The following is a 27724-nucleotide window of genomic DNA, read 5'->3' on the forward strand; positions in this document are numbered from 1 at the left end:
GGCTCGCTGCAACCTCCGCCTCCCAGGTTCAAGTGATCCTCCTGCCTCAGCCTCCCGAGTAGCTGGGACTACAGGCGTACGCCACCACGCCCAGCTAATTTTTTGTATTTTTAGTAGAGACGGGTTTTCACCATGTTGTTCAGGATGGTCTGGATCTCCTGACCTTGTGACCCACCCGCCTCAGCCTCCCAAAGTGCTGGGATTACAGGCGTGAGCCACCGTGCGGGCTCCTTTGGTCTGGTTTCTGAGGAGGAAAGAGTGACGCGGTCAGAGCTATGCTAGAGAGGTGGCCACTGCAAAGTTGCTGCTACTGTGTCTGGGAGCCCAAGAGTGTCACTTGGTTTGCTGCCACGGCCCTAGCCCAGGATGTTTTGGGATTGTCCAGCTCTGCCACTCACAGGGGCCTACCTCTGACAGAGCCTGAGGCTCAGCCCTCACCACCCACCTGTCAACCCTCACACCTTTCCTATGAGTTGAGCAAGATAAGCGTCAGACGGTGGCCCAAAGTCACCGCTCTTTCCTCGGTGAAGCATCATGGCGCTGAGGATGAAGGCTGGGCGAGGGGGCTGCTGGGTGGAGGGGTCTTACTTCCTCTTCATCTGTCCCTTTCCAGATGATCATGATGTCCTGTCCTTCCTGACCTTCAGCCTGAGGGAGCCCGGCCCAGAGGTGATGCCAGCCCTGGCCTACCTGGGAGTGGCAGCTCAGCGACCCTGCCCTCGGCCATGTCAGGGTGCCCTCCATTCCAGCCCTTACCCCCAGCTGGCCTCTGAGCTCTGCTCAGGCCAGACCTTGTGCTGGGCAGTGCCGCGGGCCAGGCCTGGTCTGCAAGGCCTTGCAGGCTGGCTGCGTCAGGCTGTGACATTACAGTTCAGAGTCATCAGTGCCAGGTCTTGAAAGGCACAGGGGGCTGTGGGAGGAGAGAGGAGGGGTCCCAACCAGTCAGGGGCTCAAGGAAGGCTGCCTGGAAGAGATGAGCTTAAAGAAGCTGTGGATCAGCGTGTACAGGACTGAGGCCTATACCGCAGGGAAGGAAGAGGGTGGGGATCTTCGTGAAGGCAGAGCTCAAGACGGCTGCAAACTGCAGGGCCAGGTGGCCAGGAGGGACTGCGCTTGTGGGGGGGGGGGGCCTGTGGGAAGGCTCCCCTTGCCTCTGGATCCCTCATGGGTTTAGGGCCTGACTTTCTGCTTTCCTCCCCCAGGTTCCCCCTCAACCCGTCCTGGAGATGGAGCAGCTCCGCCTGGTGAGGCAGCTGGAAGGACTGCGGGCAAGGCTGGGCCTGGGCACCAGGGAGGATGTAACTCCAAAGTCAGATTCTGAAGCTCAAGAAGACGGTAGGGACAGAGAGAGTGGGCAGGTGGCACCCATCTGAGTATCACAGCATCCTCTACCCTTATAACCAGGAGTCCTTTCATCAAAGGGGAAACTGAGGCCTGAGGAAGCCATATCTAAGCAGGCCTTGGGCCCAAGTGTTCTGTCGCATCCCCACCTTACCACCCAGACTCATTTTCCAGGAGAGGGTCCTGCAGGCAGCAGCCACACCTTCTGGCCCCCCTCTCCAAGAAGCCCCCCAACGATAAGATAGGCTCTGTTGCCCACCATGGCTGGCTGCCCACCCCAGCTCTGCCCCAATCCCCAGGGGAAAGGCTCTTTGACCTGGAGGAGACGCTGGACAGACACAGCCGGACGCTGCAGGCTCTGCAGAGTCTCTCCGAGCGGCTGGCCCAGGCTGAGAGGCAATGGAAGCAGCTGGGGCCCCCAGGCCAGGCCAGGCCTGACGGAGGCTGGGTGAGTAGCCCTGCAGGCATTCAAGGCTCCACCTGCCTGAAGGAGGAGCAGGCACTGTAGTCAGGAACTAGTCTCCCCCAAGGCCTGGAGGGAAAGGAGGGCAGGGATGAAATGCTGCAGGTCACAGGATGGGGCAGGGCAGCATGCGGGATGGCATCTCTGCACAAGCAAATGTGCACGGAGCCACGGGGCTGGGGCTGAGGCTGAGGCCAGGGAGAGGAGATGCCAGATATTTGGACTCGGCTCTGTAGATGAATGACAGAAATAGACTAGGTGCTAATTTGCATGTAGCTTCACATGCGATTTGCATACGGCTTGCTTAATGCTCAGTTGCACCAGAAGCCTCATTTCATCTCCATTGCCATCTGGCTCCTCCCCCAGGGAGTCACGCCTCAGGTCATGCCCAGCCTGGGGGCCTGAGAGCTAAACTCAGCCAAGGTGTTAGATACTGGGCAGAGGAGGCCAGCAGCTCTTGTGGACTTTGCTGGGCTCTGACAGCTCGAGGTTTTAATCTTGTTCCCTCGGGCCAGAGCAGCTTAGTCTGGGCTGCTAGTGTGGGGAAGAGCGGGGGGGACTCACACTCCAGGGCCAGGCCTCTCTGATCCTACCTCCAGGCCCTGGACTCTTTCTGCCAGATTCCATCCACCCCAGGGAGGGGTGGCCACCTCTCCGGGTCACTCAATAAGGCAGGGACCCAAACACTGGGTGTCGGCCAGCACTGGCCCCAGCTTGGATGATGCCCTGGGCGAATCAGGGCAGAGCGGACTGGGCTGGGCCTCTGCCTCTTTCAGGGGACAGAACCACTTTTAGAAGGGAGAGGGATTGGCCGGCCGTGGTGGCTCACGTCTTAATCCAAGCACTTTGGAGGCCAAGGCCGGCGGATCACCTGAGGTTGTCCAGGACAGAGCAACCCAACCAACATGGTGAAACCCCCTCTTTATAAAAAAAAAAAAAAAAAAAAAGAAGGGAGAGGGATTTTGAGAAAACCCTAAAGTGGCCACTGTTGGGAGGGAACAGCCACCCCTGGGGAGAGGGGCGTGCGTGGAGGGGGAATGCGGAAGCCCCTACCGATGGGGTCAGAGAAACACAATGTGTCCAAATAAGGAAGCCCTGGTAATCTGGGAAGGCCTCTGGAAGGAAGAGGCTGCAGCACCCCTGGGAAGGAGGGCTCTGAGAAGAGAGGGGCTATGTCCTGGACCCTAGACAAGAAAAGCTGGCCCTCCTGCAGGACTCTGCCAAGCTCAGTGCCCTGCTCCATGGACAGTGGACTCTGCTCCAGGCCCTGCAAGGGATGAGGTAAGGGACTGGGTGGGGACCCCTCCACCACCTTTCTTCTCTGCCTGAAGCTCCTCTACTAGCCCTTCATTCCTTCCATCATTTCCTGAGCGCCCAGCATGCAGCCTGTCCATTGGAAGGGCTGGGGGTGGAGTTAGGTTTGTTGAGTTGACTTGACTTTAATTGAATCATGTTTAATGTTTTCAAGTCCTAGTTGAAAAGCAATTCTCTCCAGGAGAAGCTCATCATGAAGGCCCCCATCCAACACTCCCACCCGCAGGAGGGTTAGGAAATCTGAGCACTCTTTCAGTGGCAGCTCCTGGGATGAGGGGCATTTTGATGGGAGCTCTTGGAGAGGGAACACAGCCAAGATCAGACCAGTTGGAGGAGGCACAGTCCCTGACTTGGTTTTGTGCCCCCACTAGCCTCCCAATATCCCACTCTAGGCTGGGCCTCTGGAGCCCTGGGGCTTGGGGGAGTCCTGGGGATGCTGTGGAGGAGGCCTAACGCCCCTCTGTACACACAGGGATAGAGACCTAGGGTAGGGGGTGGAGAGGCGCATAGATGAGAAGAAGGAAAGGAGTTAAATCCCTGGGGGCTGGGGATGGAAGGCAGAGCGGGGATCCTGGGGAGAGGGGTGTGAGTGGAGGGGGAAGGTGGAAGCCCCTTTGGATGGGGTCAGAGAAACACAATGTGTCCAAATAAGGACTTTAGGGAGATCTCTATCTGAGCTGAAGTCTCAGGATGTAGGAAGAAGGTTTGAGGTGAAAAGACCAGCCCCAAAGAAGGGGCCCTATCGATGGTACCTGTTCCCCACCCACGTGCTGCCCCTGGGGGACTGGGAAATGATTAGGCCATTTGGGTGAAGCAGAAGGGGTAATGAGTCATCTTACTTGGTTTCCACCCCTGACTAGGGACGCAGCTGTCCGCATGGCCACAGAAGCCCGAGTCTCTTACCTGCCTTTGGGCACTGAGCACCATTTCTTAGAGCTGGACCACATCCTGGGCCTCCTGCAGAAGGAGCTTCAGGGCCCGGCGGTGAGGGAGCATGGGGGACCCAACCCTGATGTCTGGGCTCAGCTGCCTTTCTTCCAGCACTTCTGCAGCCCCAAGCCCTCCTGCCTTTGCCCTCCCCTCCCAGAACCACTGCCAAGCACATCTGTGCCCGTGTCTGTGTGTGCGTGCATATGTGCCAGGACACAGATACTTCTCTCTGCCCTCTCTGCTCTTTGGAGAGTCCCACAGACTCAGCACCAGCAGGACCCTGGTCATCCCTCGATCCAATACCCAATGACCACAGGAGACCGGGGTGGGCTGTGCCCAAGATCATTCAGAGTTCGGTGGTGGAGTCAGTGCTTCCCATGCCCTGTCCCATCCTCGTTCCCTCCCCCACCCTGTCTTGGGCTCTCTACTTCTCTCTTTCTCTCCTCTTGAGCCTTGGGTCCCTTGATGATCCCAGGCCCCAGGCCTTCCCAGCTGTTCCCACAGATGCAACCATGGGAGCTGAGGTAGGGGAGGCAGCTTTGTACACTGCACCCTCTCCAAGTTCCCTGGATGAGAGCCAGGACACTCCAAGCCTGGAGGAGGGAAACGGAGCATGCCCATGACCCAGATGCCAGGTCCCCCTCTCCTTATGGGTAAGAAGCTGGGCTGGGCTAGGACCTTAGACTTTCCCCTTTCAGAATGCAGCAGCCAAGGCCCCCCGCCCACCTAGACAGCCCTCAAGGGCCTCCTCGTGCCTGCAGCCTGGCATCTTCCTGTTCTTCCTCCTCATTCAGACCGTTGGCTTCTTCGGCTACGTGCACTTCAGGTGGGCCACTCCATGAGCCGGACTTCCCACAGCACTGGCATCTCTTGGTTCTCAGCTCTAGCCACTGGATTTAGAAGATGGGACACTTCAGCCCAGACAGGCCCTGCCCAGTCCCCAAATTGCAAAGAGCACAGCGCAGGATAAGGCCAATTCTCTCACCCAGCACTACTGACCACCTGCTCAGCCCCCAGCCCCATCTGGGTCTTGCTCCCACGGAGCTCACTCACACAGGTCTAACTGACCCCATGTGGTCAATGCCATGATGTCAGGAAGCTGAGGGGCTACAGGAGCACAGGAGAACACACTTGACCCCACTTGGTTAGGGAATCAACCTGGAAAGGACATTTGATATGGTCATTAAGGTAATGAGGAGTTTTCCACCCTGACAAGATAGGTAAAGGCATAGAGGCAGAGAGAACAGCATGAGAAAAGGCAGGGAGGCATGAGAAAAACATAGTATTTTAGAGAAAACATGGAAGTTCAGTAGTGTTGGAGCAAAAGGCAGGACCAGTTTGTGAAACTGAGCAAAGAGACCTGAAAAGGTGGGAGGAAGTCACTGGTTTTGTTTGGTGTGTGTTTGATGAATGAATGAATGTGCACCACTTAGAGACGTGGGGTGTGCTAAGGGCCTCAGCAACGAGACTGACGATCTTTGTTGGTGGAATTTCAAGACAAGAAGAGTCTGTGTGGGCTGGGATGGTCCTGGAGGAAGAGCGAAATGAGCTAGGCTTTAAAAAGCACAAGGTGGAAATGATCACAGGCTCGTGCACATGCACAGGAGCGCAGTGGTGGCAATCAGCCTGGAGCCACTGGGACAGACCTTATATGCCCGGGGGGGGAAGCGTGGACTTTATGTGGCAGGCCAAAAGAGCCACAGAAAGTCCCAGAACAGAGAAGGTTGTGGTGCAATCAGTGTAGCAAGGCGAGGATGAGAGCCTTGGTTTTTCAAAAGCCTATAAAGGAGAGACACAAGTAACCTGTAACCTTCTCTCTGGCAGCAGGCAGAAGCTGGACAACAGCCTTCAGGAGTGTCTGTCCACAGGTAGCCTTCCTCTGTGTCCTGAACCACACACCCCTAGGGCCCCGGGGATTGTGAGGAGGCAGCCTCTCCCCGCCAGCATGGCCTGACCCACCTCAGAGCCACTTTGCATCACTGGGAAGCAGGCGGTGTCTGCGATGGGGGCTTGGTCAGTATCCTCTCCGTCTGCATGCCCAGCTCCCACCTACACCTGAGCTTTCAGCACATTCCCACCTTATTAAACGTGATTTCCCTCTCCTCATGCTGTGACATGCTGGTCTTCCTTCAGCCTCACCCTAATCTCTGTGAAGGCTTCCACCCCTTCTGAGTAGCTGGCTGGGAGTGCACTCCAAGCAGGCAGGGAGGCCAAGGACTGGCTTAACCTCCAAAAGACCAGATACCCCACAGGCTTTGAGCCCTGGACTATGGAAGGAAACAGAGCCATGATGTGTATAACTCTGTCCTCAAATTCACCCAGAACAGGGAGCAGTGTCTCCCAGTGTTCCTCCTGGCCCAGCCAGCATCACTGAGCAGCTCTCTCCCTCCCCACTCCCAGCTGCTCCGGGGGCAGCTGGGGAGGCGCGTGACAGAGGAACCCTGAGAGGCCAACTCGTGGAACCATAACTGGGATTCCCGCTCGCACAATCGGGTCTCCCTCCCTTTCCCAGCGACAAGCTCTTTGGGCAGCCGCTGGGTTCAGTGAGTTGGGTGGGTAGAGAAAATGGGGGTCGCCCAAGGCTGGGTTTTTACCCCTTGCTGCTACCTGGATCTCGCAGCTGGCCCAGGAGAGGAGAAAGTTGGAGGAGGCTAGGGAATAGGGTTCCGGGAGTCTATCAGCTCAGCCCCTCTCCCGGGGGAGCGACCCCACCACCGCAGGCCCTAATCCGCTGTCAGCAGTGCCCAGCGGAGCTCGGCGTTGAAGGAGGCACGTGGGGGAGGCGGGAGTGGGGAGCAGGCACGTGGTCCAGCCTTCTCAGCCCCGTGCTGCCCCCCGCCCCCCGTGAGGAGGGGTTTGGGGAGGTGGGGGCGGGCCCGGGCGGGGGCGGGCGGCGGGCGGCGCCAAGCGTGGGGCGCGGGCCCGCGGCGGAGCTGTCCGCGAGACCTAGTGCTGAAGTAGGCGCAGATGTGCCCGGTGCCTGGCGCGTGGTAGCAGGCGCCCCGTGCCCCGGCCGGCGAAGACCATGGCGTTCATGGTGAAGACCATGGTGGGCGGCCAGCTGAAGAACCTCACCGGGAGCCTGGGAGGCGGCGAGGACAAGGGGGATGGGGACAAGTCAGCAGCCGAAGCTCAGGGCATGAGCCGAGAGGAGTACGAGGAGTATCAGAAGCAACTGGTGGAAGAGAAGTGAGTGGGATCCCTTTCCTGGCTCCAGTGACCCCCCCTCCCTACCCCTACAACTGCTCGGTCCATCCCGGGGCCAGCCTCAGGTCCCAATCCCCTCTCCCCTACTTTCCTAGACGTGGTAAGAGACCGGGAGGTGTCCTCTACACTGCTCCCAGAGCCATCCCATCTCAAACCCAAAACCCCGCTTAGCTTCATACTCCGGCCAAAGGGGAGTGGGGGGAGGGGCGGCCGGAGCCTGGGACGAGGAGGGGGATGCACGTGCATTTCTGATGAAACAATAATCCCTTAATCCGATCTGGTCCCAGCTGCCTATGTCTTCCAAATGGGGCTCCTCTGAGCTTGAGCCTCTGAAAAAAGTGGTGCAACCAAGGAGGCTCAGAGTCGCGGAGGCAGACCCTGAGATGGGGCACTCACAGACATTCAGCCCACTTGTGTCCCCACAGTGCTGGGAAAGAGTTTGGTTCTGGACTCTGCTGCTAGGCTACTGGATTCAGAGCCTGGCTTTGCTTATTAGCTGGGTAACTTTAGGCAAGTTGCTTAACCTTTCTGTGCCTCTGTTTTCTCTTCTGGAAAATGGGGATGGTAATCATAATACATGCCTTGATATTTATGAAGATTCGATGCCAATGCATGTAAACTGTTTAGCACAGCACCTGGCACAAGATAAAGCCTCATAAATGACAGCTATTATTTCACTTAATCCTGATAACGGTTTTGTGGGTTGCAAAATTGCATCCCTATTTTACAGAAAAGGAAGGTAAGTGACCCAAGGATATACCTAAAATTGTAGTGGAGCTGGGATGTGAACCCAAGTTTGTCCTGAATACTTTCCCCCACATGACATAGCTTGTCAGGGAGGGAACAACACGCCAAGTTGGAGGCCATGAGGGACAAATAATTAGGGTCTGCAGAGAGAACCAGACAGACTGCCACCCTGACCCCCTAGTTCCATCCAGTGGCAGAGATGACAAAGGGCACTGTGATGGGAAGAGGCAGCAGAGACCCAGACACAGGGACCAATGCAGCAGCTGCCAGGACTTGGAGACCCCTTCTGTCCCTCCCTCAAAGACCCCAACACACTTCACTCTTCCCTTGGGGTGACTCTGCCCCTGGTGACCCTGCAGGATGGAGCGGGATGCACAGTTCACACAGAGGAAGGCAGAGCGGGCCACACTGCGGAGCCACTTCCGAGATAAATACCGGCTACCCAAGGTAAGCTGGCTCCGGCTGCAAGGCAAGTCTGGGACCCTGAGCTCTGGGATCAGGACTCCTTCGCCCCATCCTGGGCACCACAGCCCTCAGCTGTAAGATTCACAGGGTGCTTGGTTAGATCCTTCCTTCTCCCACTCATCACTCATTCATTTGTTCATTTATTCATTCACTCACTCATAGTTAACCTGCACCCACCAAGGGCCAGGGCTTAGTGCTGAGGGAACCCCAGTCCTTGTGAGACAGACAGGTTTGTATTTCTGGAGCCAATCTAGGCCTCTTCTATCCTCCACCCCCTGCTCCCCCAACAAGCCTAGGCCAGACCTGGGCAGAGAAAGACATGGGGGAGGCAGAAAGCAGTAGATTTGACTGCCAAGGTGAGTGCTCTCGGGGGTTTTGAACCTACTAGAGGACAAAACTTAAGGTGGGGGAGAGAGGTCCTGTGTGTGCCAAGTACTTGAACTTCATGTCCTCATCTAACCCCCAATAATGCTGCCAGGCAGCTATCACCCACAGCCACTAATGACAAAACTGAGGCTCAGAGAGATGGAGGAGCTTGGCTAAGGTCATACAGCCAGTGAGCCATAGAGCTGGGATCAGACCTCAAGCCTGTGAATTCTGAGTCTGCCTTTGTTCCAGAGCCCCAGGCTGCTTTCCAGGGCATGGAGCCTGCCCGTAGAGAGCCAAGTACCCCCTTGGCCAGCCAAGCAGCCAGAGATTATATCTCAGGAGATCCCTGCCCCCACGCTCCCCTGGGCAGTGCAGCACCAGATGGACATATAAGTGTGCGGCTCCTGCCGTCTGAGGAGGGGACTGAAGCACAAACCTCTCCCAGAATATCACTCTAGTGCTGTTCTTCCTGTTCTTCCTCCTCATTCCAAAAAAGCGCACATAGACTTCTTTGGCTATGTGCACTTCAGGTGGGCCACTCCGTGAGCCGGACTTCCCACAGCACTGGCATCTCTTGGTTCTCAGCTCTAGCCATTGGATTTAAGAGAGGGAACACTTCAGCCCAGACGGGACCTGCCCAGTCCCCAAATCGCAAAGAGCACTGTGCAGGATAGGGCCGATTCCCTCACCCAGAACTGTGCTGGGTTCCGGGGAAAATAGCACAGGGCTATAGCACTCCTGACTTTGATCTTCCACTTGAATTGAACGACCAAATATATGAACATCACATTTACTCATTCAACAAATATTTACTGAGTCCCCAGCTGCTTCTGACTCCCCACAGGGCACCAATCTTTTGGAAATCTCTCATGGGGAAAGCCGGTCCAGAAAGCCTGCCTCACTGCAAACTCTCCTAGGAATAAAATCATCCTTCAGATGCTTGCGCTAGGCATGTAAGAGACATCTGCTATCAGGGAAGTCAGAGTTAAGCAGAAGAGGCAAGACTTGGATGCATCTGAGTAGGACATGGGCTGGAAAGCTCCAGCACCCCCCAGAAGAACAGTGAAGGGCAATGTCCATTGTAGGTGTCATGCAAAAAAAGCACAGATGTTGGAATCTAGCTGGCATAGGTTTGACTCTAGCTCCCCCACATCCTACCTGTGTGACCTTGGACAATTTACCTAAGTAACTTCAAGTTAGTTACTTAAATTCTGTGAGCCTCGATTTCCTTATTTCTGAAGTGGAGGTAACAATACTTACGGACTTCACAGGGTTATTGTGAGAATTAAAAGCACCCAGCTCAATGTCTGCCATGTAATAGATGTTCGATAAATGGTACCCATCACTATTTTTGGTTTACCCTTAAGCATAACAAGAGTCAAAACATGTCTTAGCTGACTGTAACAGTGTGACTCATAGGTATTTTCATTTTGTCTTTACTCACTGTGCTGGTCCTTCCGTATCTCAGAGTGAAGTAAGGTAATATGAAAAGTCTCCATGTTCAAGCATCAAACGCTTGATCCTGGGATGTGGGGTGGGAGCTGAGCTCACTGGAACATGGGACTCAAGAATCTAGGGGGCCAGGCACAGTGGCTCACTCCTGTAATCCAGCACTTTGGGAGGCCAAGGTGGGTATATCACCTGAGCCCAGGAGTTTGAGACCAGAGTGGGCAACATAGGGAGACCTTGTCTCTACAAAAAAAAAAAAAAAAAAATAGAATCTAGGGACCTGGAACCCAGTCCAAGCCTCCTCCCTGCCCTCTCAACTCTGGGTCCTCACAGTCTTTCACCCTTCCCCATGCCCTCTTCCCTTCAGAACGAGACAGATGAGAGCCAGATCCAGATGGCAGGTGGAGACGTGGAGCTGCCCCGGGAGCTGGCCAAGATGATCGAGGAGGACACAGAGGAGGAGGAGGAGAAGGCCTCAGTCCTCGGGCAGCTGGCCAGCCTCCCTGGCTTGGACCTGGGCTCACTCAAGGACAAGGCCCAGGCCACACTGGGGGACCTCAAGCAATCAGCTGACAAGTGCCACGTCATGTGACCACTTCCCCGGGGTTACCCACTGGGCTGGCCAGAGGGCTGGAACCCCATGAGGGCTAAGAGTGTGTCAACTTCCAGGGACCCATACTCCATTTGGGGCTTTGTTTTCCCTGCCCCATCCTAGTTCCAAAACCTGTGTCATCCGTGCCCCAAGCCTGTCTTCTGGTTTCCTCCTCTCTACAGGGAGCAAAGTCCCCATCTTCACCCTACCCTTCAGGACCCTCCCCACCAGCTCAGCCTGTGGAGGCCCCCCAAGACTGTAGGAACAGGCCCATCCCTCTGACCACAGCCCCAAATTCCTGCACCCATAGAGAGACACACAATGACACAAACCCCCTGGCACGTTCGGAGACAGAAGCCACAGATGCATCCCGGCACACATAGACATACACACACAGGCCGGCTCCCTTGCGTGTCCAGCCCCTTCAGATGCGAACACTCAAGATACTCTGAGAGAGAGCTTGGGCAGATAACTTCGGCAGATAGCAGGCTGAGCCTTATTTCATCATCTGTAAAATGGGAATGGCCTGAATGATTTCTAAGGCTCTTTCTGGCTTGGCCTCTCAGAGCCAAGCCCACACCCCTCTTTGGGCAGGGTAGCAGCTGCCGCCACAGCCTCCAGCGGCTGCCACTGTGGGCTCTGGGAGCCGAAGCGATGCTGTGTGAGAGGCAGGGTGCCAAGGATGAAGCTGGCACTGAACAGTAAGCCCAGGCAGCTCCAGGCCTTCTCTGGGCCCAGGGCCCAGCCAATTTCTGTTCTGTTCCTGTAGAACTCTCTCTGGATTCCATAGCTGGAATCTCCTCTCCTAGCTCAGTGAAAAATAAAAATCCCAAATGGTGTGCCTACCCTCCCCCTTCTTACTGGCTTCCAGGAATCTTAGAGTTCACAGCCCCCCGAGGCTGCCTTAGAGGGGTGTCCTCCACCCCCCACCGACAGCTTCACAGGAGGAAGAAGGCATCCAGCTTTAGGAGTGGAAGTGTCTCCAGCTCTGTTCTCTTGGGGCCCTGGGTGAGGGTGGGGTCTGGGGCCTATGGAGTAGGTCTGGGCTTTGAGGAGGATGGAGCAGCCCCAGTACATGGGGAAGACAGGGCCTGTGGGGCATCACTGAAACCACAGGTGGGGCCGGGGCTGGAGTGCAGCTGTCTCGGGTGCCTGTGCCTACGCCCCTCCTCACCCTGGAGAAAGAAGATGTGCAAAAAGAAAGTCAGCAGAGCAGCTGCATTCCAGCCCTGCACTGTGATGACTCAGAGCATGTCCTGTCCTTCCTCCAGGCTGTCTTGCCCCCTGTAAAATGAAGAATCCCCCTCTCCCTCAAATAGTAATAATACACATTTCAAAGAGTAACCCTTGGCATATGACAGACCATATCAATAAACGTAATTCATTCTTCCAAAAAAATTCTTCCAAGAGCACAGATCTCATCCCGCTCACCTGTGGCAGGGGCCAAGGGGCAGGGCGCAGGGGAGGTTTGTTTAAGAAACCAGCCAGGAAGCTTGCCAAGCTGATTGCCCCCTGGGGCCCAGGCAGGAGGAAGGTGCTACAAGCTAACTCCAGGTGCCCACTTTGGAGTCCCGGGCCTGGCCTGTGGGGAAGCCAGCCAAGGTTTACAGGCAGGAGCAGCCATCTGAGGATTGGGTTTCAAGGGCAAAGTTACCATGAGGTCTTCTTTGTAAAATAAGAACAAGGCACATCGAACCTGTTCAGGAGGCCATGTGGAGCTGGAAGAGGGGAGACAGGCCAGGGAGGGACACAGGCCCAGTCCTGTCTGCTGCTTGGGCTGTCATGCTTGGTCTCACTCTCCTGAGTGTCCCCAGGGAACGGGCCTGGGCCTCAGCTGCTCCCAGGCTGCCCCCAGGCCAGGGCCTCCTCCTGACCTTCTCAGAGCTGGAGGAGACCCGAGCCAGAGCCCCAAGCCAGGTAGGGGGGTCATGGGCTGCCTCCACAGCGTCAGCAGCGAGGCCCACGTCAGCACTCCACCCTCTGGGGCCTTCTGCCTAATGGGATTGGACAGACCCCTTCCCCCTCAGTGCTTTGCAGGGCCGAGAGGGAGAGGCAGGGGTGGCGGGCAGTGGGAGCTGGGGGACTTGCACTTACTGAACCCTGTCAAAGCAGGGCTGGTTGTAACCTGGATTAAGGATCGGGAGAGGGCTAAGCCCCCACATTTTTCCCCTTCACGCTGGGAACGGAACCCCAAGAAGCCCTGACCGGTTTGCACTATCCCTGGAAAGAGGTGGAGGAGGCTGTGGGGCTCAGGCAGAGATGGACAATGAGGGCAGGCTGAGGGGTCCCCAGCTCTGTTGGGCATACCTGGCCTCCCCATCAGCCCTGCAATCTGGGTCTCTGTCAGTCCACACCCGTCCCACCTGTGTGCCCTCAGCCCTTGCTGCTCTCCTGGCTCAGAGCCTGTCCTGCAGCTGCCCGAAGTTGGGGGCTGACTTGACCCAACTGAAGCTCCTCCTCTGCACCTGCCCCCCCCAACTCCCAAGCCCGAGGGCCCTGAATACATCGACTACTACTCTCTTCCCAAGCTGTTCCTACCCTCTCTTACTTAGACAATCAAATGTCAAAATAGGACATTTACACATTTGTCCTGTGACTGGTCCACCCACCTGGTGTGATGTGAGGGCCACAGACATTTGCTGTCAAAACTTCCCATTTCACCCTCTGCCTAGAACCCCATTATACCCCGTAGTTAGGAGCCTGACGTTCCAGGCCCTCTCCTACCTCGTCTCCCTCCCTCCTCCTTTTCTTTTCCCCTTTCCTTCCTCAGTACCCTTGCGGGCAGTCTGAGCATACATGAAATGTTAAAAGGTGGTTAAGGCCAGGCTCGGTGGCTCACGCCTGTAATCCCAGCACTTTGGGAGGCCTAGGCCAGCAGATCACCTGAGGTCGGGAGTTTGAGACCAGCCTGACCAACATGGAGAAAACCCATCTCTACTAAAAATACAAAATTAGCTGAGCATGGTGGTGCATGCCTGTAATCCCAGCTACTTGGGAGACTGAGGCAGAAGAATCGCTTAAACCTGGGAGGCAGAGGTCGCGGTGAGCCGAGATCTCGCCATTGCACTTCAGCCTGGGCAACAACAGCAAAACTTTGTCTCAAAAAAAAAAAAAAATGAAAAGAAAAGAAAAGCCGGGCGCGGTGGTTCAAGCTTGTAATCCTAGCACTTTGGGAGGCAGAGGCGGGCGGATCACGAGGTCAAGAGATCGAGGCCATCCTGGTCAACACGGTGAAACCCCGTCTCTACTAAAACTACAAAAAGAAATTAGCTGGGCATGGTGGCGCGTGCCTGTAATCCCAGCTACTCAGGAGGCTGAGGCAGGAGAATTGCCTGAACCCAGGAGACAGAGGTTGCGGTGAGTCGAGATCGCGCCATTGCACTCCAGCCTGGGTAACAAGAGCGAAACTCCATCTCAAAAAAAAAAAAAAAAAAGAAAAGAAAAGAAAAGAAAAAAGGTGGTTAAGAGAGCCCCTCCAACTCCCCTAAACCCCTACAGCGGGAGAGAAGAGTCAGAGATGGTTGCCTGTCCCGCCACCTCTTACTCTCAGGGGCTGTGGTTTCACAATGTACAAGATTTCAAAGAAACCCTACCCAAGGAGCCTACAGTCCCCTGCCTTCCACCCACCTGGACAGCTCAGGCCCAGTTCCCAGCAGGAAGAGGGTGCCAAGAGAACAAGTGACTTTCCCAAGGCCAGCTGGTCCCCAGGGAGGAACTGGGGAGGGTGACCAGGGCTTGGAGCACGGAGGATCTCCCGTTCCCTCAACAGCCAGATGGTTCCTCCTCAGACACCGGAGGTCCCAGGCAGGCGCTGGGGACATCTGGGACATGCTTGTTAGCTGAGCTGAGCTGCTGACAGTGCCTGTTGACCCAGCTGACACTCAGCTGTGAGGCGGAGCTTCTGTCTTCTCTCCCACAGACCTGAGGTGGGGCTGGGGGGTTTAGTCACAGGGCCCACTGCTGTGCCTCCAACCCAGTGCCCACCAGGCAGAGCTGTCCCCAGAGGCCGTTTGAGGTTTGAGCTCAGGGGAGCAGCAGCACCACTGAGGTGGCCTTAACCTCATTCAGCAGAGCTGCGCCTGCGTGTGTGCTCATGAGGGTAAGTGTGTGGGGGGCCAGCGGGGGTTTGTCAGCCTGCACATGGCTTTCTTGTGTCTGTGGGATCTGCTGTGTGTAGGTGCAGGTATGCTTTCCTCCGGAGAAGCCGTCATTGATGATGTGCTCCTTCCCTCAGGCCCCAGCCTCCTTGTTGGACCACTGCCCTTTCAGGGACTGCTGGGACAGCAACCTGGCCTCTGGGGACAAGAGCCTTTCTAGATGACCTTCCGCAGGAACAAAGGTTCTATGTCCTTTCCCACATCCGGGTAAAGAAGGTAAGGAAGGGCCAGCTGGACACAGGGACACCTGGGTCCCTTTATCTGTTCCCGAGGCCCATGTGCATCTTCCAGGGCTGGCGGTTAGAAAGCTCAGGCTCCCCGGCTTGGTGCAGGGCTGGCTCTGTGCTTAGGTGACTGATGGCGGTAGGAGGATAGGGCTGTCCCCCGAATGTTGCTGGGAGGTAGCCGTCCTGCTTTGGGCACCTTTGGAGTGTTGAAAGTGACAGGTGGAAACAATTCTGTCCCCTAAGAAGGAAAACATGACCTTCGGAAAGTGGTCTGCACGTTTCCTACAGGCCTCTGCCATTAGAAGCAAGCCCTCCCCGCCTCACCCCAGCCTCCGACTGGGCCGCCTCCCTGCTTGGCAGGCGGCTTGGACACAGGAGCAACCTAGAGGCCATCCAGATGCTTTGTTCAAGGAGGGCCCCTTCCCAGGGGCTCCTCCAGCAGCCTCAGTCCCTAGGCCTTTTGCGTACTGAATCCTCTCTGTGGGGGCCCACTACTCTCCACACGAACCTTCGTAATAACTTTAGGCCTCTGTTCTCAGCCAGCCGATGCAGTGACCACAAATAAACAGCTGGAATTGGTGGGCCAACCCTCTCTCCATTGCCCTTCATTCAATTCTCTAGTCTTCCATCTCATCTTTCATTTCCACTCCTCCTCCCATGTTTTTTTTTTTTTTTTTTTTTGAGACGGAGTCTCACTCTGTCACCAGTGGCACAATCTTGGCTCACTGCAACCTCTGCCCCCCAGGCTGGAATGCAGTGGCACAATCTTGGCTCACTGCAACCTCTGTCCCCTGGGTTCAAGCGATTCTCCTGCTTTAGCCTCCTGAGTAGCTGGATTACAGGTGTGCGCCATCACACCCGGTTAATTTTTGTATTTTTAATAAAGACAGGGTTTCACCATGTTGGCCAGGATGGTCTTGATCCCCTGACCTCGTGATCTGCCTGCCTTGGCCTCCCAAAGTGCTGAGATTACAGGCATGAGCCACCGCATTCAGCCTCTCCCATCTTCTCAATTCATCCACTCAACCAGGTCCATTCATTCCCCTCCTGTTCCTTCACTTTATGTATTGAGGCTTTTTTGTCTGGCCCATTTCCAGAGATAATCTGACATACATTTCTCTCCCTAGATCTGAAAATCACATTTTATTGTATTCTTACGGTATGCCATGCCCACGTGCAGTATCTCATTACAAATTCTCATGGGGCCCTTATCCTCAACCTCATTTTATGAAGAAATAGGCTAATCAATGGATCCCAAACTTCAAGACCAAGCAGCAGAGCCAGAATTCTAGCAGCTCCTCCTGCCCTCTGGGACACTGCTCCACACTGCCCCCCAGTGGCCAGGCCAGGGCTTTAGGGAGACTATTTCCCAGAGTCTGTTCCAGTCCTAGTACGAAACCCCCGGATGACTGAGCAACAGGGGTGGGGTGGGGGACACGTGGGTAAGTCTAAGGAACTGCTCCCCTCCTACTCCCAACAAGTGCTGGTCAGACTGACACCTGGGAGTGTGTGGGGTTGAGGGAAGGCCAGGGTACAGAGCCTAATGGAAATGAAGTCCCTGGGGGCTGGGTGTGAGCATGACACCTCAAAAGATGCCCCTTCCTGGCCGGGCACAGTGGCTCACACCTGTAATCCCAGCACTTTGGGAGGCCAAGGCAGGTGGATCACAAGGTCAGGAGTTGGAGACCAGCCTGGCCAACATGGTGAAACTCCATCTGTACTAAATATACAAAAATTAGCTGGGTGTGGTCGCAGGCGCCTGTGGTCCTAGCTCCACAGGAAGCTGAGGCAGGATAATCGCTTGAACCCGGGAGGCGGAGGTTGCAGTGAGCCGAGATCCTGCCACTGTACTCCAGCCTGGGTGACAGTGAGATGCCGTCTCAAAAAAAAAAAAAAGATGCCCCTTCACCCCAGTCCAGCTCACTGCTCCCTTACTGGCCCAGGGCAGGAGGGGGCAAGAGGCCAGGAGATCCTGTGTCGGGTGGGACAGTGCGTGGTGTGGAGGGCAGAGCATTTTAGAAGACTGCAGTCCTGGAGCTGAGCTGAGCAAAGCTCCTCAGGCCTGCAATCCTCTCCACGCCAGTCGCCCGGGTGTGGGCAGGAATGACACTGGTCAGGCTTTCTCCTGGATCCCTGGGGGCTGAGGGCAGACGTAGCTATCATTCCCAGCATCCCCCTCCAGCCCGAGGCCTCCCCAGCCCTACCTCAGTTTCCCCAGCTTTTGCTGCAGCCTTTCTTGCCCCAGCCTGCGGGCAGCAGCCACCCCTCTTGTTCTTGTTACGGCAAGAAGAGATGCGCAAGTAGAAAAAATAATTTAATAGAGAAACAATGAATTACACTCGACACTCAGCGTCCTGCAGGGAGGACAGACAACTCTTGCCCAAGAAGGCATTTAAGGGCAGAAGGACTAGCAATCACCAACACCTGCTGATTATTTAAAAGAATCTGTCTTTCTTTTCCAGGTTAAATTCACTTTGTCCTCATAAGTGCCTATGTTGTGGGCTGTGGAGGTATCAGCCCCATTGAACAGATGTGGAGACCCAGACCCAGAAAGGGGCTTGCCCAGGCCTTCACACTGGGGTAGTGGCAAAGCAGGCCTAGAAGTGGGTACCCTGGAGTGCGCTGGGTCAGACTGTCCCCAGGTCTCCGTCCCCAGGCTCAAACTCCAGCACAAGGCCTGCACTGTGGCTAGTGTGGTCCCAAAGAGGAACGGAGCTGGGAGGGATGAGGACCAAGGACCCCTCCTTGGTGCGCCCTAGGCCAGGGCAGGAACCAGGCATGGGCTTCTTAAATTTGCCCCACGCTTACAACTTTCATGCTTGGAGGATTAACTTAAAGTACCAAAATGGCGGGCAGGTGTGCATTCCCAGGAAGACTGGTGGGTTCTGGGGGGTGGATGGTCCCTGAGGGGTGCTGGAGTGCCCCATTCCAGTGCAAGGAGGAGCTGAGGTGGAATAAGAGGTCCCAGGAAGGGCAGGCCAGGGGCACCGCTGCCTGCTGACAGGGCGAGGGCAAGCACAGAAGTGCCCTGCAGGGGCCCCCTGCCCTCTACTCAGAGCAAAAAACCATAGACTGCTGCATGCCCCAAAACGGACAGACACAGGACCCAGTAACCAGAGAATAACAAAGGTCTTGTGAAAGAAATGCTGTTCTCCCAGAGTCCTGCCCTCGCCTCCTGCATACAGGATGGCCATCAAACCCTCTGCGGGGTGCAGAGTAACTTGAGGGAGGCTGGGGACTCTGGGATGAGGGGGTCTCAGCACTGTGCATCCAAGAAGCCTGCTTGCCAAGGCTGCCGTGGGCCGCTTCATCCTGGGCGCCAGCCTGGGTCAGACTCTGCCCCAGATGGTTCACATCTGCCCAGTCATTCTTCTGGAGTCACTGCAGGGAACAAGCTGGGAGGGAGGGGGACAATGGGAGAGGACCAGTCTCAGGTCTTTGGTAAAGGAGGCAGAGCCCAGGGCCTCCAGCCACCACCCCTCCTTGGATGGAGGATCGACCCCAGGGCAGAACTCACAGCTACGAACAGACTCCGACAGCCCCTCTTTGTCCATGGTCTCAGCTTCCCATCGAGATTCCCTCATCTGTGGGATGTGAAGACAGTGCAAGGGGTGAAAGGCAGCCAGAGGCAGCCACAGCACACAGTGCTGAGCAAGTGAGACAGTGAAGGACAGAGACGGGGACGGGGAGGCCTTCAGAGGAGGCGGGAGAGCAAACATACACCAGCAGGACGGGGATGACAGCCACAGGCAGAAACGATCAGAACCCACAGACCCTGGCCCCAGCGTGGTCCCAACGTGCCCACCTTGACCTGCTCCTTCAGGTATTCAGCTCGGGCCATAAGGTTCTGAACCTGCCAAAGAAAGATATGCCCTTGGGTGTGCGGGAGAGTGGTGGGGAGGGGGGTTCAAAGAGAATTCCTCCTCACCCCTGATGCTCTCCAGAACCCTCTGCCCCATCAGAACAACCTGCCGCCTGAGTCCCTTGTCTGCTCCTTCCTCCAGGAAGCCTTCCCAGACTTTTTGCTGCTGGGTTCCCAGATCCTCCACTGCCCTGTCTGAGCACCCCGGCCCTATGGTTCAACTTCCACTTAGAACACCCTGAGGGTGGCGCATTCCAGAGGAAACCCAAGGAGGTCCCCACAGATAAGAGCAGAGACAAAGGGAAGAGGAAGCCCCCCAACCCTCTCAAGCTCAGTGGGCACCTCAGTGTGAAGCAGCTCCCGCCTCCGGCCTGGGGGCTCCGCTGTAAAGAAAGGGCGTGTGGTGAGGTCAGGGCAGCCAGGGGCCATGTCGGGGGCAGAGATGGCGGCCCTCACCTGCCAGCAGCAGCAGCAGCTCCCCCAGGCTGTGCTGGTACAGGTCTAGGGCATCCTGCTCCCCGCCGGCGGCCTCCTCCTGCAGCCACATGAATACCAGGCCAGTTAGGGTCATGGCCAGGATACCTCCCCACCCCCCTGGACCCCTCCCACTGGCACAAACCTTGGCCATGGCAGCCGAAGCCACTTCCAGGGCTGCTAGGAGGCGTGGCTTGTCCCGGGCCATCTCTGGGATGAGAGGAAAGCCTCAGGGTGAGGGAAGCCGACTGCCTATTTACTGCAGGATGCCTCTTCCCACCTGCCTCCCACTCGGGCTGTGGGGAGGTTTGCTGGGGGTCCTGGGGTCAGCCAGGAGCCAGAGTCTACCTCTGAGCAGGTCTCGGGCAGAGGTGCCCTGCCTCAGCAGGGCCTGATTGGAGGAGGAGACGATGGCCTTGAGCTCCTCGGCCCGGGACACGTACTGCCCCACCTGCAGCAGGAAAAGGGCCTGAGGAGGGGCTGCCCCAAACGCTGCCCTTGCCAGAACCCACGTCCAAGTTCTCCCTCTGTGTTGTTAGTGACTGCCCCAAGCTATAAACACGTCAGGGGGCAAATGAGCCTGGCCTGACCCATTTCCAGCTCTGTGTTGCAGGAGAGGAAGCTCCAATTCTAAGAGAGCCATTCCCTAGGGGCCCGGGGGTCCCCGGGCCTTACCCCCTGCCCCCCACTTCCTCATGGGGACTCTCACCCACCTTTGCCTTAATTGCCTCCTTCCGCTGGGCATCCACTTCATCTGCAGAAAGCGGGGCTTCACATGAGGAATCTGGGGGAACCCCTGCCCCACACCGAACCCTCTGGAATCCCTCAAAACACAACATTCCAGGTTTATGCTCTGCTTTATCGCCTACAAAATTCTCGATGGAGAACTTCTGGAATCCACCTACTGCAGCCACGGATGACTCCCATCCCTGCTGCACCCAGGGGTTCAGGCATGGCCTATGACTCACAGTGCAGGGCAGGTACAAAGAAGTCCAGAGCCTTGCAGTAGAGCGATAAGGCAGCTGCTGCGTCCCCCTCCTGGTCTTTCTTCACAGCCTGCACCACCAGCGCAGTCTGGGGGATGGGCAGATCAGGGTCAGGTCCACCTCCCTACCCTCCCACGCTCACCAGGATGGGAGATCAGCCCCCTGAGCCTGCCCTCTGTCTCTGTTGGGCGAGTCACCTATTCACCACCAAAGTGGGGAATGAGACTTCCAGCCCACCTGCAGCCCACCCCATCCCCACCCGCCTGCTCACTGCTCGCTCCAGACTCTCCCTGCTGGGCATGTGCTCCAGGTCCACCCAGGAGTGCGCAAAGAAGTCCTGGAAGGAGATGCGCCGGCTGGGGTCCCGCTCCAGGAGCTGCTGCAGTAGGTCCCGGCAGTCTTGGGACAGCAGGGGCCGCAGGGGGAGCTGCAGGGAAGGGGACGGCAGCGACAGATCACACTGGGCTCCAGAACCTACACCCCTAGCCCAGAGGTCTGTGAGGAACCCCAGACATACATGTTGGACAGGTGGAGAACCTGAGACCAGGGAGGAACAGGGTAGGTCAAGATGATGTCGCCAATGGGGAGCCAGGCCTCCATCCCTGGGCTCCTGGTGCACCCACGCTGGAGCCCTGAGCTGAGCTAGAATTGTGTTTATGGGTCCTTATTCCCTCCCTGGACTATGCTCCTGGGAAAGCTGGGCCTGGCTCTGCTTTGGCCTTCTCTCCACAAGGGCCTGCAAAATAGGCCCTGTGCTGCCTACTGGGGGCTGATCAGAATCCCTGGGACAGCCCCGCACCTCCACTTCCAGCCTAGAGCATGCCCCTGCACTACGAAGGCAGCCTGGAGCCCATACTCCAGTCTGTGCAAGCGAGACGGAGGTCTAAACCCTCAGGGCCCTGACTCCCTCCGCCCCCTTCAAATGGTTGCTAAGGTCCTGACAGACCCACCTCAATGACCCGGTTGCTACGGATCTTCTCTTCCAGCTCCGAGAATGACCTGGAGGCAAAAGGGGGCTGCCCGAAGAGGGCTTCTGTGGAAGGGAGGCAGAGCAAAGGCTGGGAGGGGATGTGTCAAGCCTGGCCTGGCCCACACCTGGGGAAGAGGGGGCCTGACGCCCCTCAGCAAGGGCCCTAAGCCAGCAGTCAGTTTTCATCAGAACCCTTCAGGAGTGGCCCAGAGAGGACAGTGTAGGCCTCAGGGTGAGAGGCAGGGAAAAGGGGTCTCACCATAAAGGATGACCCCCACAGACCAGAGGTCCACGCGGGCATCGTACTGCCGCTGGCACACCATCTCGGGGGCCATGTAGAGGGGGGAGCCACGGAGCACGTGCTTCTCATCCCACGGGGACATGTGCTGTGCGAAGCCAAAGTCTGCAGGCAAGAGGCCAGGCAGCAGGGCTCAAATTCCAGCTGCTTCTGCTCCTGGCTTGGTAAGCCTCACCCTGGGCTCCTCTCCACCCTCCAGACCCGCCCGGATCAACCCTATTTCCAAGCCTCTGCTCATCATTAGCCTGGAACACCTTCCTATATTTGCCTCTGGGATGTAAAACCTACCCATCCTGCACAGTTCCCTCAGGCACCTTTTCCTAGGAAGCCCACCTGATGACACCAGCTACATGGATAAGCCCCCACCCTCTCACTGTCCTCTCAGGCTAGGTTCTACCACAGTCTATGGCCTCTAGCGTCAATTCTTGTCCAAATTTTTTCAAAGGTCACCACTTCCTACTCTCCCGCCACAAACCCTCCTATGTGACCACAGATGGGAGTCACAGTCTCCAGACCTCAAACCCTGCTGTTCCAGACAAAGACCTGCCAGTTTTAAGTGGGGCTTCTCCAAGGAGCTCAGCAGAATGTTCTGTGGCTTCAGATCCAGGTGAGAGATATTCCGTTCGTGCAGGAACTGCAGGGCGCTAGCTGAGGAGCAGGACCCATGAAGAGAGACAGGTCAGAGCCCATTCCCACTTGCCTCTCACCTCCTGGGCTCACAGCTGCCTCCTCGCACATCTGCTTCCTCAAGCCTGCACGACCCCAGTTCCTGCCTGGCTGGTCTAATGTTTTCCATATAAGCACAAGGACCTCACCACTTCTAGGAGTTTGCCACCCTACCCGGAGTGCCCACCCTCCTCCCCTCTTCCCCTTCACAAGTCTCCCCACCTCCCAGAAGCCTCCCTGGATGCCCAGCCCTTGAGAATCTTGCTCTTTTCCTTGGCACAGCACTTGAGTCCTACTCACAGGGCTCTGGAATGTTCTGCAAGATCCTTATATTATGCTCTGCATGTGGAAACCTGAACACCCCACAGGGGAGGGCGCCTCCCTCATCTCACCCACGGCATCCTTGAGCAAGGGCTGAGCGTATAAGATAAACAGGACCCTAAAATTCCAGGCTGTGCAGGAGGCAACTGCAATGTGTGTCAAGTCTCTAAGCCTGGGGGAGGGGTGTGATGGCGCGGGGGGTGCGAGGGATGCAGAGAACAAGGGACAGAGTGTCAGGCTAGGGTCACAGGCCTTTACCTAATTGCTGCATGAAGACACGCACCACCTTCTCAGGCAGAATCCTGCGGCTATGGATGAAGCGAGACAGGTCGCCCCCTGCGCAGAACTCCATGATGAGGTAGATATTGTCACTGTCCCACTGTGGTTAGAGTTAGAGAGGCAGCCTGAAGAGAGTGTCCCTTCTCCAGCTCCCTTTGGCAGCAGCCCCGCCCCAGGCTCACACCTGGAAGTCTTTCAGCTGCACAATGTGGGGGTGCCGAATGCCCTTGAGGATCTCAATCTCTGTCAGGAGGTTCTCCACCGATGCCTTGTTCAGACTTTTCTTGGCTACACACTTTATGGCTACCACCTCACGAGTGTCCTTCTGCGGGACAGGAGATTTGGGGGCTCTGCCCTGAGGGGGCCCGGACCCTTGCCTGGCTGGAAAGGCTCCGTCTGGTTCCCTCTGTCCCCCTACCCTGCCCTATTGCACACCAGCACCGGGCTTCCCAGCTTTCCCTCATGAGGCCAGTGAGGCAGGTGGGCTCTGGAATCCTGGCTTCCCGACCCAGCCTGGTCTTTTCCAACCCTCGGCTAGAAGACCCATTTCTTTGCATTCTAGAGTGCCCCTGACAGAGACCTGTCACTCAGGGGTCTAGAACCGCCCACTCTGCCTCCTAACTGGCTCCAGTCCTAGACTCCTCCCAGCCCACCAGGTAACCTGTTTGGAGCCTGTTCTTCAGCCACTGACCCTGCAGGTGGATGCAGGTGCGCTCGTTTTTTGAGACCTAAGCGTGGCGGTCGGCTCCAACCTCCGCCGAGGATCCGGCTGGGGCGAAGCCGGCCTCCCGCCCCTAACTGCTCCCACGCTATCGCTAACCTCTCGGAGTCTCCCCGGCTGACACCAGCCGGGCTCGCTCCGGGTTGGTGGGCACGGGGCCAGCGGCCGGCACCCACCTTGGCGTAGGCCTTGTACACCGTGGCGTACGTGCCGCTGCCCAGGCGCTCGGTGAGGATGAAGCCGTCCAGGCGCGGGGGACCCCAACCGGGCCCCGCCATCCCGGCCGCCCGCGCTCGCGCAGGCGCTTCCTCGCTGCGGGCGGAGGTTCCGGTGGGGGGGGCGGGGGCGGGGCGAGCGCGGGGCGGCTCCAAGCGGCCCACGGCGCCGCCCGCCGGAAGTGCAGCGCGCAGCCGAGACGCTGCGCCGCCCCGCTCCGGGCGCTCTTCCCTGGTCCACGCGTCTCACTGGACGCGCCCCTCTAGTTCTTCCAAGGCCCGCAAGGGGACACGGAGGCCCGTGCGAGCCGAGAAGTGAGCGGAGGACGGCCGGCGCGGCCTCCGGGGACTCCCAGCGGGCGCAGAGGCATCTAGAGATCGCTCACTCGTGGGCGCGGGCGGCGGAGTGGGCGTGTGGCGGCGACGGCGTCCAGGAGGCGCCGCCCCAGGACCCGCAGCTCTGAAAGCCGAGAAGGCATCTTTGGAAGAGGCCGCGTTGGCTTCCCGGAGCTTCCAGCTGCTTTTCACTCTTCTGAGGAAGGGCCTTGACGACCTGTTTATTGCTCTCCTGTTTATTGACCTGTCCCCGCTCTCCAAGCCTAGCAGCAGCGCCCGGCCCCGAATCCTGTGGGCTGCCCCTTCCTCCCAAGTCCACCGGACATGAGAACCAGTGTGGTCTGAAAATGTCTTTTTATTTTTATTCAAGCACAAAAATTGAGACATATACATTTGTACATAGAGGGGAGAAAATACCAGAAAGGAGTTTATAAAAGCCCAGCCCCTGCCAGTATCATTCATTGGCTTGGGGACTGCCTGAGCGGCTGGAGGCCTGCGGCTGCCTCGGGCCCAGCGCAGGAGGCTAGTTTAGTGGAAAGGCCCCCCCAGTCCACAAACCCGGTCGGCAGCCTTGAGGGATAGGATGCAGGTTTTAAGGATGGACTTCTAGGTGCCCATCACAGTGACACACCCCCTGGGGTGTAAGCCAGACTCCACTCGGGAATTAGGGGGCCTTCCAAGAGATGGCCTATAAGTCTCCGCTGAAGGATGCGGTTCTGGACTGGCCCTGCCTTTCCTGAAAGTCTGGATCCTGCTGATGGGGGGCATGGGCGGGGTGGCTGGCATCTGAGGCAGAGGCAAAGGCAGCTGTCCCTCAGAGGGAGGGGAAGTCACAGCAAACGGCCAAACCAACCACATCAGGACAGGCAGACCCCACCCTCCTAGAAGACGCTGTGCAGGACAGCTTGGGGTCAGTGTCCCTGGTCCCTCCCAAAATCCCACCAACCACATTGCACGTTCAGAAAGTCTAAAGAGAGTAAGGCTTGGCAAGGGAGCTCCAGAGGGCTCAAAGTGCTGTCCCCAGCAGAAGCGTGCAGGGGGCTAAAGGGCTATGAATCTGTTTATGAGGACCATGAGGCAGGGAAGAGCTTGAGCCAACCAGCCTTCTCTGGAAGCCTGGAGACAGTGACCTGGGGAGCAGGGCTGTCTGCCAGAGCCTCGGAGAGGCTTATTCCCAGTCTGGGCAGAAAGGGTTGGGCTGTGTCTGAGAAGCCAGATTCAGGCCAGGCCTGCAGGGTTCAGGGAGTCGAGGCCCAGGACCCTGGCAGAAAACTCCAGCTGGGGTGGGCCCAGGTCAGCCAGTGATCCCAACTGTGGGGCGTCTGTGTGTCTACAAGGGTAAGAGAACTTCAGTCCCACTGCTTCCAGAGACAGAAGAATCCTACCAAAGCACCACCAGAGAAGGAAAGATGGCTTTGTTTTTTTGTGTGTGTAAAAAAAAAAAAGTCCCTGTCCCTTCCTCCCCTTCCAGGGAGAGCTGGTCACTGAGGGAGGAGGAAGAGCCACAGCAAGACCCCCCTCGGGGTCTGTGCTGGGCACAGCCACCACCAGATAAGGCACCCACGGATAAGTGCAGCTCAAGGCAGGCGAGAGAAAAGCTGGAGCAGAGAGAAGAGAGAAGGACTAATTTCCCTGGAAGGCTCCTTGGGCAGCAGATGAAGCAGCTCTGTGGAAGGTTCTGCTGCTGAAGATGCCCTGGGAAAACTCCTCCTGAGCCTGCTGGAAGCTGGCCCCTGTCCGGCGGTACAGAGAGTGCACCTGGTGAAGAGGGGTGGGGTGAGAGGAGCCTGCCCTTTGGGCCCACCAGGAACCTAGACATCCAGGTTATACTCCCAAAGGGGTCACCAGGAGCCCAGCACTGCCTGACTTCCCACCCAGAGCCTGGGGAAAGGTGCTGGACCTTTGTGGGGCCAGGAGGTCCAACCGCAGTTGTGAAGAACATCTCATGGGAAGGGCAGCAAACAGGTACCTGCTTCCTCCCATTTGCTGTCAGCCCTGCCCACACCACTTACCCGCTGCAAGAGGAAGACTGAGAGCACGGCACAGAGGGTGAAGAAGCCAGCCACCACCATCATGATGACTGATACGGCCAGGGCATCCTGGCCCAGTGTAGACAGGGCTGCAATCCAACCGCTACAAAGGGAGGAAGAGGCCAAAGGGAGCAAAGTGGGAGTGGGCCCCAGAGTCAGCATAAGGGACTCTTCTCTAAGTGGCTGCTATGTCGTGATCATCACTTTGGCGTCTCCCCACAGCGCAGGGAGCCCTCTGAGCCAGAAGCCCTTGGCCTGTTAGAGGCCAGACCTCCTCAAAGGCTGACAGGCCCACACTACCCCATTCACACGGGGAATCTTCTGATTATGTGAGGTCTGAAAGGGGGATGTGGTTGCTGCCTTCACAGACTCAGAAGCAGCACTGGGCTGGGTGCTGTGGCTCTTGCCTGTAATCTCAGCACCTTGGGAGGCTGAGGCAGGAGGACTGCTTGAGCCCAGGAGTTTGAGACCAACCTGGTCAACAAAAGGAGGCCCTGTCTCTACAAAAAATAAAAAAAAGGCTGGGTGCAGTGGCTCACTCCTGTAATCCCAGCACTTTGGGAGGCTGAGGCAGGAGAGTCACTTGAACCTGGGAGGCAGAGAGTTGCAGTGAGCCGTGATCACATTATTGCACTCCAGCCTGGGCAACAAAGTGAAACCCAGTCTCAAAAAAAAAAAAAAAAAAAAAAAGGTAGCACTGGGCTTGGTCCTCTGCTGCTGCTTTGGGGGTGGGGAGTATGGAAAGCATGGCTGCTCAATTCTGAGGGCCCACCCTCTGGGAAGGAGGATCACTGGCCAACTTGCTGTCACCTTTCTGAGTCCCATGTCCTCATCTGTAAAAGGGATAGCCTCATATTTCTTGACTTCAAAACTTACTACAAAGCTATAGTCACTAAAATGGTGTAGGGCTGGCATAAAGATAGACATAGATCAATAGATAATGGAAGAGAACTGAGATTCCAGAAATGAACCCATACACCTATGGTCAAATTATTATTATTATTATTATTATTATTTTTAAAGACGGGGGTTCACCATGTTGGTCAGGCTGGTCTTGAACTCCCGACCTCAGGTGATCCGACCGCCTTGGCCTCCAAAGTGTTTGGATTACAGGCGTGAGCCACCACGCCTGACCTATTATTATTTTGAGACTGAGTCTTGCTCTATAGCCCAGGTTGGGGAGCAATGTCATGATCTCAGCTCACTGCAACCTCCACCTCCCAGGTTCAAGCAATTCTCCTGCCTGAGCCTCCTGAGTACTGAGTAGCTCAGATTATAGGCACCTGCCACTGCTCCTAGCTAATT

General features: G+C 56.8%; 4 protein-coding genes across 12 annotated transcripts in view; 2 read left to right on the top strand and 2 right to left on the bottom strand.

Annotated features, from left to right (window-relative positions):
* The window catches only part of LMAN1L (lectin, mannose binding 1 like), a 12831-nt gene extending 6680 nt beyond the window's left edge, over window positions 1–6151 (top strand). For 2 of the 7 annotated variants that reach the window (XM_032271758.1, XM_032271753.1), the window contains 7 exons: window positions 614–669; window positions 1203–1335; window positions 1641–1789; window positions 3018–3085; window positions 3979–4102; window positions 4747–4874; window positions 5873–6151. In XM_032271758.1, the coding sequence (XP_032127649.1) occupies window positions 614–669; window positions 1203–1335; window positions 1641–1789; window positions 3018–3085; window positions 3979–4102; window positions 4747–4874; window positions 5873–6002 (788 nt within the window). In that variant the 3' untranslated portion in view covers window positions 6003–6151. Of the gene's footprint in view, window positions 1–613; window positions 670–1202; window positions 1336–1640; window positions 1790–2403; window positions 2476–3017; window positions 3086–3978; window positions 4103–4746; window positions 4875–5872 lie in introns of all 7 variants that reach the window. The other 5 variants (XM_032271759.1, XM_032271755.1, XM_032271756.1 and 2 more) reach the window with 5 other exon arrangements.
* A 766-nt stretch (window positions 6152–6917) lies between these two features.
* Window positions 6918–11741, top strand: CPLX3 (complexin 3). Its single transcript, XM_032271760.1, has 3 exons — window positions 6918–7237; window positions 8362–8449; window positions 10653–11741. Exons 1-3 carry the CDS (start codon window positions 7074–7076, stop codon window positions 10875–10877), a joined length of 477 nt encoding a protein of 158 aa, XP_032127651.1. The 5' UTR covers window positions 6918–7073; the 3' UTR covers window positions 10878–11741.
* Window positions 11742–17562: 5821 nt separating this feature from the next.
* ULK3 (unc-51 like kinase 3) lies at window positions 17563–24208 on the bottom strand. 3 transcript variants are annotated; one of them, XM_032271742.1, is made up of 16 exons: window positions 24015–24208; window positions 23302–23442; window positions 23097–23217; window positions 22395–22499; window positions 21813–21956; window positions 21534–21616; window positions 20855–21010; window positions 20566–20671; window positions 20311–20351; window positions 19946–20048; window positions 19743–19807; window positions 19580–19658; window positions 19466–19506; window positions 19067–19114; window positions 18779–18845; window positions 17563–18656 (listed from the first exon to the last, which is right to left on the bottom strand). In XM_032271742.1, the coding sequence occupies exons 1-16, from the start codon at window positions 24114–24116 to the stop codon at window positions 18640–18642; spliced, it is 1419 nt and encodes a 472-aa protein (XP_032127633.1). In that variant the 5' UTR covers window positions 24117–24208; the 3' UTR covers window positions 17563–18639. The 3 variants fall into 3 exon arrangements, with proteins under 3 accessions (XP_032127633.1, XP_032127635.1, XP_032127634.1); XM_032271744.1 differs by having other exon boundaries at window positions 23097–23140; window positions 24015–24173; XM_032271743.1 differs by lacking the exon at window positions 24015–24208 and adding an exon at window positions 23779–23973.
* A 518-nt stretch (window positions 24209–24726) lies between these two features.
* SCAMP2 (secretory carrier membrane protein 2) overlaps window positions 24727–27724 on the bottom strand; it is a 36521-nt gene continuing 33523 nt past the window's right edge. Inside the window, exons 8-9 of the mRNA XM_032271745.1 lie at window positions 26402–26522; window positions 24727–26147 (exon numbers count right to left, since the gene is read on the bottom strand). Of these exons, the coding sequence (XP_032127636.1) occupies window positions 26013–26147; window positions 26402–26522 (256 nt within the window). The 3' untranslated portion in view covers window positions 24727–26012. The remainder of the gene's footprint in view (window positions 26148–26401; window positions 26523–27724) is intronic.

Source organism: Sapajus apella, unplaced genomic scaffold, assembly GCF_009761245.1.
Source record: "Sapajus apella isolate SASKATOON/1434 unplaced genomic scaffold, GSC_monkey_1.0 scaffold248, whole genome shotgun sequence".
Taxonomy (NCBI): Eukaryota; Metazoa; Chordata; class Mammalia; order Primates; family Cebidae; genus Sapajus; species Sapajus apella.

What these genes read in the sequence shown, in the direction of transcription:
- CPLX3 (XM_032271760.1), top strand. Translation starts at nt 7,074, where the DNA reads ATGGCGTTCATGGTGAAGACCATGGTGGGCGGCCAGCTGAAGAACCTC. An exon ending in AAGCAACTGGTGGAAGAGAA is followed by an intron (nt 7,238 to 8,361) that starts GTGAGTGGGATC and finishes GTGACCCTGCAG; the next exon opens with GATGGAGCGGGATGCACAGT. An exon ending in ATAAATACCGGCTACCCAAG is followed by an intron (nt 8,450 to 10,652) that starts GTAAGCTGGCTC and finishes TCTTCCCTTCAG; the next exon opens with AACGAGACAGATGAGAGCCA.
- ULK3 (XM_032271742.1), bottom strand. Translation starts at nt 24,116, where the DNA reads ATGGCGGGGCCCGGTTGGGGTCCCCCGCGCCTGGACGGCTTCATCCTC. An exon ending in TGTGGGGGTCATCCTTTATG is followed by an intron (nt 21,617 to 21,812) that starts GTGAGACCCCTT and finishes TCCCTTCCACAG; the next exon opens with AAGCCCTCTTCGGGCAGCCC. An exon ending in GTAGCAACCGGGTCATTGAG is followed by an intron (nt 21,011 to 21,533) that starts GTGGGTCTGTCA and finishes CCTTCCCTGCAG; the next exon opens with CTCCCCCTGCGGCCCCTGCT.